The sequence below is a fragment of the Scleropages formosus genome, unplaced genomic scaffold, assembly GCF_900964775.1.
Source record: "Scleropages formosus unplaced genomic scaffold, fSclFor1.1, whole genome shotgun sequence".
Taxonomy (NCBI): Eukaryota; Metazoa; Chordata; class Actinopteri; order Osteoglossiformes; family Osteoglossidae; genus Scleropages; species Scleropages formosus.
Genome location: NW_021641038.1, coordinates 21,014 through 31,837, shown reverse-complemented (window position 1 = coordinate 31,837; position 10,824 = coordinate 21,014). Strand labels below are relative to the sequence as shown.

At 43.5% G+C, this 10,824-nt stretch overlaps 1 protein-coding gene across 1 annotated transcript; it reads right to left on the bottom strand.

The window, feature by feature from the left end:
* Nucleotides 1–3,462: 3,462 nt before the first annotated feature.
* Nucleotides 3,463–5,605, bottom strand: LOC114909697 (cyclin-dependent kinase 4-like). Its single transcript, XM_029249524.1, has 6 exons — nt 5,534–5,605; nt 4,960–5,127; nt 4,631–4,740; nt 4,485–4,535; nt 4,212–4,285; nt 3,463–3,670 (listed from the first exon to the last, which is right to left on the bottom strand). The coding sequence occupies exons 2-6, from the start codon at nt 5,119–5,121 to the stop codon at nt 3,654–3,656; spliced, it is 414 nt and encodes a 137-aa protein (XP_029105357.1). The 5' UTR covers nt 5,122–5,127; nt 5,534–5,605; the 3' UTR covers nt 3,463–3,653.
* Between the last annotated feature and the right edge of the window lie 5,219 nt (nt 5,606–10,824).

The following is a 10,824-nucleotide window of genomic DNA, read 5'->3' as shown; positions in this document are numbered from 1 at the left end:
GGGACACTTCGACCTCTATCGCCACTTCCTTCTTAACCTTTCAATGGATTCCAGTCAGAGTCTGTTACAAGGGCTACTTACAAAGAGAAGAATCAGATCATTTGATACTGACAAGACAGTACAGTACATCAAGAAGAGGAGAACCATCAATCTACTCCACTGTCTTAATGAACTCAATGACAATTGTCTAGTGGAGGAAGTCCAAGGTTACCTGAGCTCAGGAAATCTTTCAGCCAAACACCTCTCACCTGAACAGTGGTCAGCTCTGGCCTTTGTGTTACTGATGTCAGACAAGGAACCGGATGTGTTTGATCTGAAGAAATACGTCAGATCAGAGGAAGGCCTTCTGAGGCTGCTGCCAGTGGTCAAGGTCTCCAGAACAGCTCTGTAAGTACTCTGGTCTAATGGTAGTTCAGATTAGTCATAAGGAACTAACAGTAAAATACAAATCCATTTCTTTGTAAATGAATGCAGTACTTTCTTTCCCAAAAATGTCATCTTTTTTTTAATGTTTCTAATTGTCAATGTTAAATTTTGGAACTTAATTTTCTGAAAGTGAATGTTTAAATTAAGTCAAGTCAAGCTTTATTGTCATTCCACTACATGTGTGGACATACAGTGGGACGAAATGTCGTGTCTCGCAGGACCACGGTGCTGTGTAAAATAAGCATAAATATAAACATGCAACACTAGACCTAAGGAGAGCTTTTAGACCTACATAACTAATTTACTAAGTCGATAATCTGAAATTAGTGCAAATATACATATACTATAAACAGTTAACTATACAATACAAGTACTTACATAATAACTGTGCAGTAGAGGTACTTAAGAAGGAATAGTGCAATATGATTTGTAGTGCATTCACAAGTACATGATATTTGTGCAACAGAGGTATTTAAGAAGGAATAGTGCAATATGATTTGTAGTGCATTCACAAGTAAACATTTGTGTTATCTTGTTAAGTCCTTGTAACATTGGAGGTTTTATAAGAAAGTGTCTGGTGCATATAGAGAAAAGAAAAAACAGTTGGTTTGCATATGGAAAGGAAAAGTGTGTTTCCACAGGAGGTATCCAACAGTTTACATGTGGTGCGTGTGATGTGGTGGGTTGGGGGGGGGGGGAGAGTGGATCCTGGTTTCAGGAGCTAAGGTTGTGGATGAGGTTTCAGAGGGTGGCAAGGTGATTGCAATTGAGGGCTCTCACAGCCTGGGGGAAAAAGCTGTTGAGCAGTCTGGCAGAGTGGGCTCTGATGCTCCGATACCGTCTTCCTGATGGCAAGAGCTGGAAGAGACTGTGAGAGGGATGAGTGGGGTCTTTCACGATACTGGTGGCCTTTCTGGAGCATCGTGCAAGGAAAATGTCCAGAATGGAGGGGAGAGGGGCACCGATGATCTTTGCAGCTGTGTTCACTGTCCGCTGTAGGGTCTTGCGGTCTGCTGCACTGCAGTTCCCGTACCAGACAGTGATGCAGCTGGTTAGCACACTCTCAATTGTTCCCCTATAGAATGTGGTGAGGATTGGAGGAGGGAGACTTGCTCTTTTAAGTCGGCGCAGGAAGTGGAGCCGCTGTTGCGCCTTCTTGGAGAGTGATGTAGTGTTGGTGGTCCAGGTGAGGTCTTCTGTAATGTGCACTCCCAGGTATTTAGTGCTGCTGACTCTCTCCACAGTCGAGCTGTCGATGGTCAGTGGGGGGTGGTCAACTTCCTGAAGTCCATCACAACCTCCTTTGTCTTACTCACATTGAGGGACAGGTTGTTTGCACCACACCATTCAACTAGTGTTAAGGAAACAGTATAACATAACGAGGCACCTTGCAGATGTGTAAACTTCCAATACTTCATAAATTAAATATTTTTGGCATAAAATATCTGTCCAAATATTGTCTTGTTAAGGCTGAACCAGTGTGGACTGACAGAGCGATCCTGTTAAGCTCTGGCCTCAGTTCTCACCGCAAACTCCTGTTCACACCTGAGTGACAATGACCTGCAAGATTCAGGAGTGAAGATACTCTCTGCTGGACTTGGGGGAACAAACACTGTAAACTGGAGATACTAAGGTCAGAACTACTGGGAAATAAACAGTGTAAATGACCATTGAAGTGTGTATCAGGGAGAATGCAGTGTTTAATGTGTATGTGTGTCTCTCTACAGACTCTCTGGCTGTTGTGTCACAGAGAGAGGCTGCGCTTCTTTGGCTTCAGCTCTGCGTTCAAACCCCTGTTCACACCAGAGAGAACTGGAGCTGAGCTACAATCACCCAGGAGACTCAGGAGTGAAGCTGCTCTCTGATCTACTGGAGGATGAGCAACTGAAGTCTGTGTGTGTGTGTGTGTGTGTGTGTGTGTGTGTGTGTGTGTGTGTGTTGCAAGTCAGCAGCAACAATAACACTTCTGTGCAGCAATAACATTTGTATGCTTAAGCTACAACTCCCATTTAAGTGCAAAAGAAAAATGACTGATGCAAAATAAATAACGGCATAAAACTTGAGGAGATGCGAAAAACTAACTTTTCACCCTGCTGCAGACAGGGAAGCATTTTTGCTTCCTGAAGGCCAACACAGCGAGAATGAGGAGGAGCTTCTTCCCGCAGGCCATCCGGGCTCTTGACCAGGAAAGCACCATGGCGTAGAGACTGGACTTGAATAAACAATAATCACTACCTCACCCAAATATTGCATAGCATTTTTTTCCACAACATTGCACACGTACTTTTTTCTGATTTAATCTTTAATATTGGAGTTTACATTCACTTTGTTCACATACTTGAATACATCTGTTTTGTATATGTCCCCTCATACATATTATTATTCTTCTGTTCATTTCTATTATATTTTCATTATATTTCTTTTTTTCCTGTAGTATGATTTTAATTGCTATTTTATTTGGGGGGGCACGGTGGAACTGTGTGTGTGTATTTTTATCTTACTATGAGTATGTACCATGGACAGTCGGAAAAGCATTTCACTGCACGTTGTACTAAGTATGGTTGTGTACGTGACAAAACTTGAATTTGAGTTTTTGGGATTTATTTATTCAATAAAGAATTTAGTAACCGGAAATGAAGAAATTTTTACCTGTTGAGTTGGACAGTGTGTGGAGCCAGACACCTTCGGTGGGCTAGTAATCCATTCTGATCCATAGGAAAATGAAAGAAAAAATCTCTCACTGCCTGTTGGTGTTCCAATAAACGTTCCGAATGAACTCCTTCTGTGCGCCCTTCTTTGCCCCATCCATACCCAGAGCACAGCATGCTACAATGTCATCTTAAGAAATGTTGGGCTATTTCAGAAAATCTAAGTTGGTACCTCTGATCAGTAAGACCCCAGTAGGCGGGCACACCTTTAGATATTGAGCACCTAAACTCTGGAACAGTACCAGTTACTGTCATGTTGCACATCTCTGAGATGAACACAGGTAGGATGTGAATCTTCTGCCCTCAAGTAAAAACTGAGACATTCACAAAGGAAATAACACTTTTATTGAAGTGAACAACTGGCAACAGTCCTCATCTCCTTTGAGCGAAGGTACCGCCGTGAATTAACCGCTATTCCGCCAGCTCTTCAGCAGCCATAGGGTCCCTGGGTAGCGGTGCTACTGCTCAGCCAGGAAGGTGTGTCTCAAAGCCTCAAAGGCTGAGACACGCTTGGATGGGTTAAAGGCCAGAAACTGCTGTGGGCACACCGACAAAACACAGTCAATCCCCTGTTCCAACACACCCCTACAAAGAAACCTGTATCCCTGCAGTGGTCCTCAAGCCTGTTTCTCGTGGCTTACAGTACATCAGGATCTCCAGTCCAGAACTTGGGCCCTCGATCAAATGGACTGTTACCAACTTAGCCTTTTCTCACAGCGCTGGGCTAGTGAGGTATTCCAGCTGCCTTTAAACTGGTTCCCCCCATCACACCCTGGCAGGAAAGGGCTGTGAATTCTGATTTAGAAACAAAGTCATTCTCATTAACTCAGAATCCAACAGGGCATTTCACCAACATCCCAAGGAGTGTAGATGCGGATATGCCAATCCCAAAGTACCGTCAATCAGTGACCAATTCACTAATAGGAAGACCATTGCTCTGATTTCCAAAAAAAAAAAAAAAATACTTCCATCTCCTACTTTACACACTATTGCAGGACTCGCACCCATTAAAACTTACTAAGAGCAAGTCCCTCTCTTCCTGGTGCAAGTTCGGCAGCAGCTGCTTTAAGGTATTACCACTCTTCCAGTTGGCAGGGTACGGGATGGGGCTCTCGGTAGGCCAGTCCTCCTGTGCAGGCAGGCCGATCACACTGAGGACCAACAAGGAGGAGTTACACACTCGAGCTATCTGGGAACACCTAATTTGACTCTAACCTTAACGCAATGTGACTCTTAACCTTAACCCAATTTAACCCTAAGTTACTCTGTCAGCATTGATGCCTGCAAAGCTACAAAGCATCGCTGACCATGAAACCATCTCACTATGAAAGAGGACATGTAGTGACTTACTCTATGATTTTCTGGAGCTGCTGTATGTCAGAATAGCCGCAAAACAAGGGTCTGCCAAAAAGAAGTGCAGCCAGATGTGTGTTACACGCAAGCGTGTCTCCGTGATGCAGCGGGGGGTGTACAGTGGTTTACTGTGCTCTCCCTACCTGAGGAGGAAGAGCTCAGCGAAGATGCAGCCAGTGCTCCACATGTCCACGGAGGACATGTAGCCGGAGTGTAGCAGGACCTCCGGAGCTCTGTACCACAGGGTCACCACCTGAGGAGCACATACCCACAGGAAGTGATGTCATCTAGAGAACAGCAAAGAATGTGTCAGGCTGCATAAGACCACAGGACTTTGTTATGAATTTATTACAGGGTGATGGGTTTAGGAGGCAGAATACTTAGTTTAGTTTCTGTCCAGTGACATATTCACTTGTACAAATTGTTAGGGTTAAAACACTAGCATGTCAGGATCCAGTCAGTGCAGACTTACGATGGGCGTGAGAGCCATGTGGTGGCTGTAGATCCGCGCCAGACCAAAATCCGCAATCTTGATCTCACCGTGGCTGCTGACCAGCACATTTTGCGGCTTCAGGTCTCGGTGCACCAGCATGTTGGTGTGAAGGAAGTCTAGGCCTCGCAGCAGCTGTAACATTATGTCCTGCGAGGACAGGAGGAGATACATGGGGACACCTTTTTCTTTTACAGAAAGGAGGAAACTGGAGGGACACCTGTACCAACTGACAGGCTGATCCAAACCTGTGCAGTAAATCAAATCATAGCCATGTAAGTGCATGAGTGTGTAAGCTTTTTTTGTTTTTAAAAATGAAATGTGTATAAATGAGTAAATGAGTAGCTTAGTATGAAAACCTCAGTCACTTTGGAGAAAAGCATCAGCTAAATGAAGAAATACAACAGTATTAACATAACGGAGACTGAATTCACATAACATAATGGTTTTCAGAAAATTACATGGGTACATTACATTACATTAATGACATACACTATTGTGGATCAAAGGTTTAACAGTTGATATTGCATGGACTATGACAAAAAGGACATCTCACCTTAATTTTCCACCTGCTGAGACCAGTCTCTGCTACCGAGGCAAGAAATGCACACAAATCTTGATCAACATATTCAAACACTAAAGTCAGCTCTGAGGTCTGATTTTGGACTTCAACTGAAACATCTAATAACCTAGAAAACAAGTAAAATGAATTAATAAATTTAGAACTCAGCCTTACCCTGAATAAACAAATAGAAAAGAGTTCTACTTACACTCAGAGATCAACAGCTGGTTTTAACTGTCCAGAAACAGGGCAGTAATACTTTGCTGTATTATTACTATACTGTACTATAATATTATCCATAATGACTTGTAATATGTATACACTGATACAGCACTTATGTATTTTTGCAGGTCAGTTCAGAGTATATACTTTGATCAAGAGTACTGCAGCAATAGCACCTGGGTTCTCGAGGACTACAAAAACCTCCAGGGCGCTGCAGCAGAGACTGGGGGGTAAGACTGGGGTCCTTCTGTACCGGGCGACCTTTCTGTATTGTCTCTCACTGTTGATGTGATTGCAGACAGCAACGTACACACCACTCTGAATGGTTGGGCCCAACAGTGTGTTACTTGGCAAGTTTGTAGAACAGATCTGATGCTTGAGTGCAACAAAGGGACATGATGGCAGCAAGCAGTCTTAAAATGGACACACACACGGGGATTACAATCTCTTCTGGTGAACAAACCGACATGCACCTGGCGAGGGACAGCCCTGGGTTCTCGAGGACTACAAAAACCTCCAGGGCGCTGCAGCAGAGACTGGGGGGTAAGACTGGGGTCCTTCTGTACCGGGCGACCTTTCTGTATTGTCTCTCACTGTTGATGTGATTGCAGACAGCAACGTACACACCACTCTGAATAGTTGGGCCCAACAGTGTGTTACTTGGCAAGTTTGTAGAACAGATCTGATGCTTGAGTGCAACAAAGGGACATGATGGCAGCAAGCAGTCTTAAAATGGACGGACACACACACACACACACACACACACACACACACACACACACACACTAAAGAAAACATGCTCTGACTGTTGATGTGACTGTGTACAGTACACTGCCTAAATGCGTGTAGAGACAGGTGAACAAATTAACCCAATCACACGAACAGTCAGAGCATGTTATAGTTGCTTTGTTGTGGTGTGACGGCATCCCCCTCGTGGCTTCATTGTGGAATTGCAGGTAGGGTTAAAAATTTTTAAAATTGGGTTAATTTGTTCACCTGTCTCATCACGCATTTAGGCAGTGTACTGTACCCAATTTTAAAATTTTAAGCCTACCTGCAATTCCACAATGAAGCCACGATGGGATGCCATCACACCACAACAAAGCAACTATAACATGACAACAGGTGGGACTCTTGCTCCACCTCTCCCCCACAACTAGACACCCTATAGGCAAACACACGCATACGTAAGGCTTTTTACATACCTCCCAGCAACGCATCCGTCACCAGCATCGCACGGACCGGCACGGGTCCACACGTTGAAGGAGGCAGAGAAGGCGGCCCTAGACAAACAGGGATTACAATCGCTGCCGGTGAAGAAAGTGACGCGCACCTGCTGAGGGCCGGCTCTGGGCTCTCGCGGACTACAAAGACCTGGTCCAGGTGCTGCAACAGAGACAGGGAGGTAAGACTGGGCTTCATCTATACCGGGCAACTTTCTGTATTGTCTTTCAGTGTTGATGTGATTGTGTATGTTGTTGTCTCTACCACTCCAAATAGTTGAGCCCAACATTGTGCTACTTACTGATATTTATTAATACTATTTAAAAAAGAAAAAGAAAAAAAAAAAAAGGTGAAAAATGGTAAGTTTGCAGAATAGATTTGATGTTTGAGTGCAACAAAGGGACATGATGGCAGCAAGCAGTCTTAAAATGGACGGACACACAGGGATTACAATCTCTTCTGGTGAACAAACCGACATGCACCTGGCGAGGGACAGCCCTGGGTTCTCGGACTACAAAAACCTCCAGGGCGCTGCAGCAGAGACTGGGGGGTAAGACTGGGGTCCTTCTGTACCGGGCGACCTTTCTGTATTGTCTCTCACTGTTGATGTGATTGCAGACAGCAATCAACCTAATTTTAAAATTTCAATGCCACCTGCAATTTCACAATGAAGCCGCGTGGGGAGAGTCATCACACCACAACCAAGCAACTGAAACACGCTCTGACTGTTGATGTGGTTGTATATAGTACACTGCCTAAAGGCGTGTTAGACAGGTGAATAAATAACCCAATTTTAAAAATAAAACCACCTGCAATTCCACACTTCATACCACACACCCCACACTAAACAAAACAGTAGCCAAAACAAAATCCATTTCCCAACCAAATTTGGGAAATTTCCTTTTTTTTTTTTTAAAAAAAAAAAAAGGTTTTCACTTCTTCTACAGAAGTTTCCCATGCAGCTGCATTTGTTCAAGCTAAGATAAGTTTTACTTATACACATATTGTATTAGCAGAGAGATATACACATGTAGATGTGCAATTCTTAAGTTAGCTTTTTTCCACCATATAAAATAATGTACATTGCACAAATAGCTGCATAAAACTTTCTGAATATTGATGATTCCCAATCACCTTCTAGTTTTATATAAACAATATATTTAATATAAACATTTGTTACAGTACAGCAGTAGCTGCGTGAAGGTTTAACAGGTATGATCTCAAAGTTATAGCACATGAACGTTTACACACCTTACATGAACTTCAGAGAGAACTGGCACAGTGAGTCTGGAAGAAGTGAATTATAATTTAGTAGGGGTGCGGTGGCGCAGTGGGTTGGACCACAGTCCTGCTCTGCGGTGGGTCTGGGGTTCAAGTCTTGCTTGGGGTGCCTTGCGATGGACTGGCGTCCCGTCCTGGGTGTGTCCCCTCCCCCTCCAGCTTTACGCCCTGCGTCACCGGGTTGGCTCCGGTTCCCCGCGACCCCGTATGGGACAAGCAGTTCTGAAAACGTGTACGTGTGTGAATTTTAATTTACTAATGGTTGTCATGGTTTCCAGAGAAAACCATTTAGCATGCAAGTGCAGCCTTTCTATCAGCAACACAGAGCTGATATCCACTGGGGGGGCAGGAGCTAATTTTGAGGACCCAAGGTAGGGTTAGAAAGTCAGACACAGAAGATATAAAAGAGATGGCAAGAACAAAGTAAGGATCAAGGACAAGTGCGAGGAGGGGTGTGAAGTTTTTGTGAGATTCCACAATGACAAGGTAAAAACATTAGATCAGCTGCAGTAATTTGTAAATAATGGGTTGTCATTTTGCTATTAAAATGCTCACGTAAATACTTCACTCAGATATTTTTCTGTAGATCCATGTATCGTTTTGGAGTAGTTTACCAGGAGATTCTTTTCCAATTCAGATGGATGCTGACCACAGATACTCTTCCAGTCGGTTGTTGCGGGTGTGGTTTAAAGAGCCATGGGGGAGATCCGAAGGGTAAAGGACAAGAACCACTCCCTGAGGTGAATTTTATTGTTCTGCTTCACTCTGTTAAAGACTTCGATTGAATACAGGTGTGGCGAATAGAGCTGGGTTTGTCCAAAGTTGCGCCCTTTATGGTCATTTAGAATATTGCCTCCAATGGTCATTACAATGCCAGTAATTAATAACATGCTGAAAAAAGCCTGTACTCCTCATTCTTGGAAGACGGCTATTAAAAAAAAAAAAAAACCAACCCTGGATGAGAATGAAGGGATTCAGTTGCTGGATTTCAGCACAAACTGCTGGTGATTATGAGAACATTGGAACCACTTAAAGCAAATTAAAAGCGCACCCCAAGGTTCAAATCTTTGAAACCTTCATCCCCCCCATGGATCAGAGTGGATTACCAGAACATTAAAAGTGTCTGGTGCAACAAACTGCCCAGTGCGGCACAGAAAATTTCCCCATCCATCGCTTAAACTGTTTAAAAATCTTTACTCAATAAATAAACAACAAAAAGTGGCATGCCACTACTAAAACATCTACAATAAAACTGTCACATCCCCACCCGCACCACAATCGGCAGCACCTGGCTCCGATTAAACGCTTGACGCTAATCAGCATACTTGTCTTTAGAAGACACTCCTCAGCCACACATCTCCTTGAGACATCTGGCTTTGCTATGCTAACAGCATTTATCCTGTTCCCTGTTGTTTGTTCTTGATGTCTGACCATTTGCCTTGCTTCCTGACTATGTCCATGAGTCTCTGCAGTGTAAACATTACATGATGGAATCTTTAAAACACACAAAAAAAAACATACCCCATGGCAAAAAGACACAAATAAACTTGTCCGGCAACTCTACTGCACAAGAGAGGCGGTTCCCTGGCCTGTTCCCAAGGTGTTGCTGTACACCTTACCTATCATTTTCTTTGCATGTTTCTCTTTTCACATCATCTCCCCCATTTAGACATTTTGATACGATATATAAACAATGCAAATAACCAAATACACCAAATAAAAAACAATTTTAAATTGGTAAGAAAACACCCACATATGTAATGAAAACTCTACTACAATAAACCAAAAAAAGATGATAAATACAAACACACCACACAGTAATTTTCAAAGACTACTTCAAAGTACAATAAATTACTGTAAGTTATAAAATTGTGCAATTAAATATAGTGCGTAAAGAGACAGTTGCACCCTCTTATGCACAGGAGATATGTTCCGAGGCCCCCGCTGGATGCCTGAAACCGTGGATAGCACTGAACCCTATATATAGTCCGTTTTTTCCTAACAGAAGCAGAAGAAATAAAACTAAGAACGCTACTAAGTGACCAATGGGCAGGTAGCGTATACAGCACGGATACGCTGGACAAGGGGATGATTGACGTAATGGCGCGAGATTTCATCATGCTGCTCAGAATGGAGCGCAGACAGACTTAAGTCAAGCATCACTCCCAGACTCTTAGCTAAGGAAGTAGGCAAAATGAACGAGTTTCCCACTTTGATGGAGAGGCCATGACAGGAAGACAGGCTAGCTGCGAAGTGTAGGATCTCTGTTCACCAGTGATATCAACAGCCTATACACAAACATTGCAACAGACCTGGGCCTGACAGCAGTAAAGAACACCATTCTAAGGTACCCAGACCACAATGGACCAGACACTGAACTCCTACAATTACTGGAAATCAGTGTCATCAGGAATAATTCTGAATTTAACAAACAAGTCTGTCTACAGATACAGCGGACAGCAATGGGTTTAAAAAAAAAAAAAGAAAAATTTGCCCTTGGTCTGGGGGTGCGGTGGCGCAGTGGGTTGGACCACAGTCCTGCTCTCCGGTGGGTCTGG

Bases quoted from the DNA above. Each gene is read 5' to 3' on its own strand.
- LOC114909697 (XM_029249524.1), bottom strand. From the start codon at position 5,121: ATGTTACAGCTGCTGCGAGGCCTAGACTTCCTTCACACCAACATGCTG. The intron at 4,741-4,959 runs GTAAGTCTGCAC...TGTGCTCCTCAG, and splicing joins ACATGGCTCTCACGCCCATC to GTGGTGACCCTGTGGTACAG. The intron at 4,536-4,630 runs GTAGGGAGAGCA...TCTTTTTGGCAG, and splicing joins GCTGAGCTCTTCCTCCTCAG to ACCCTTGTTTTGCGGCTATT.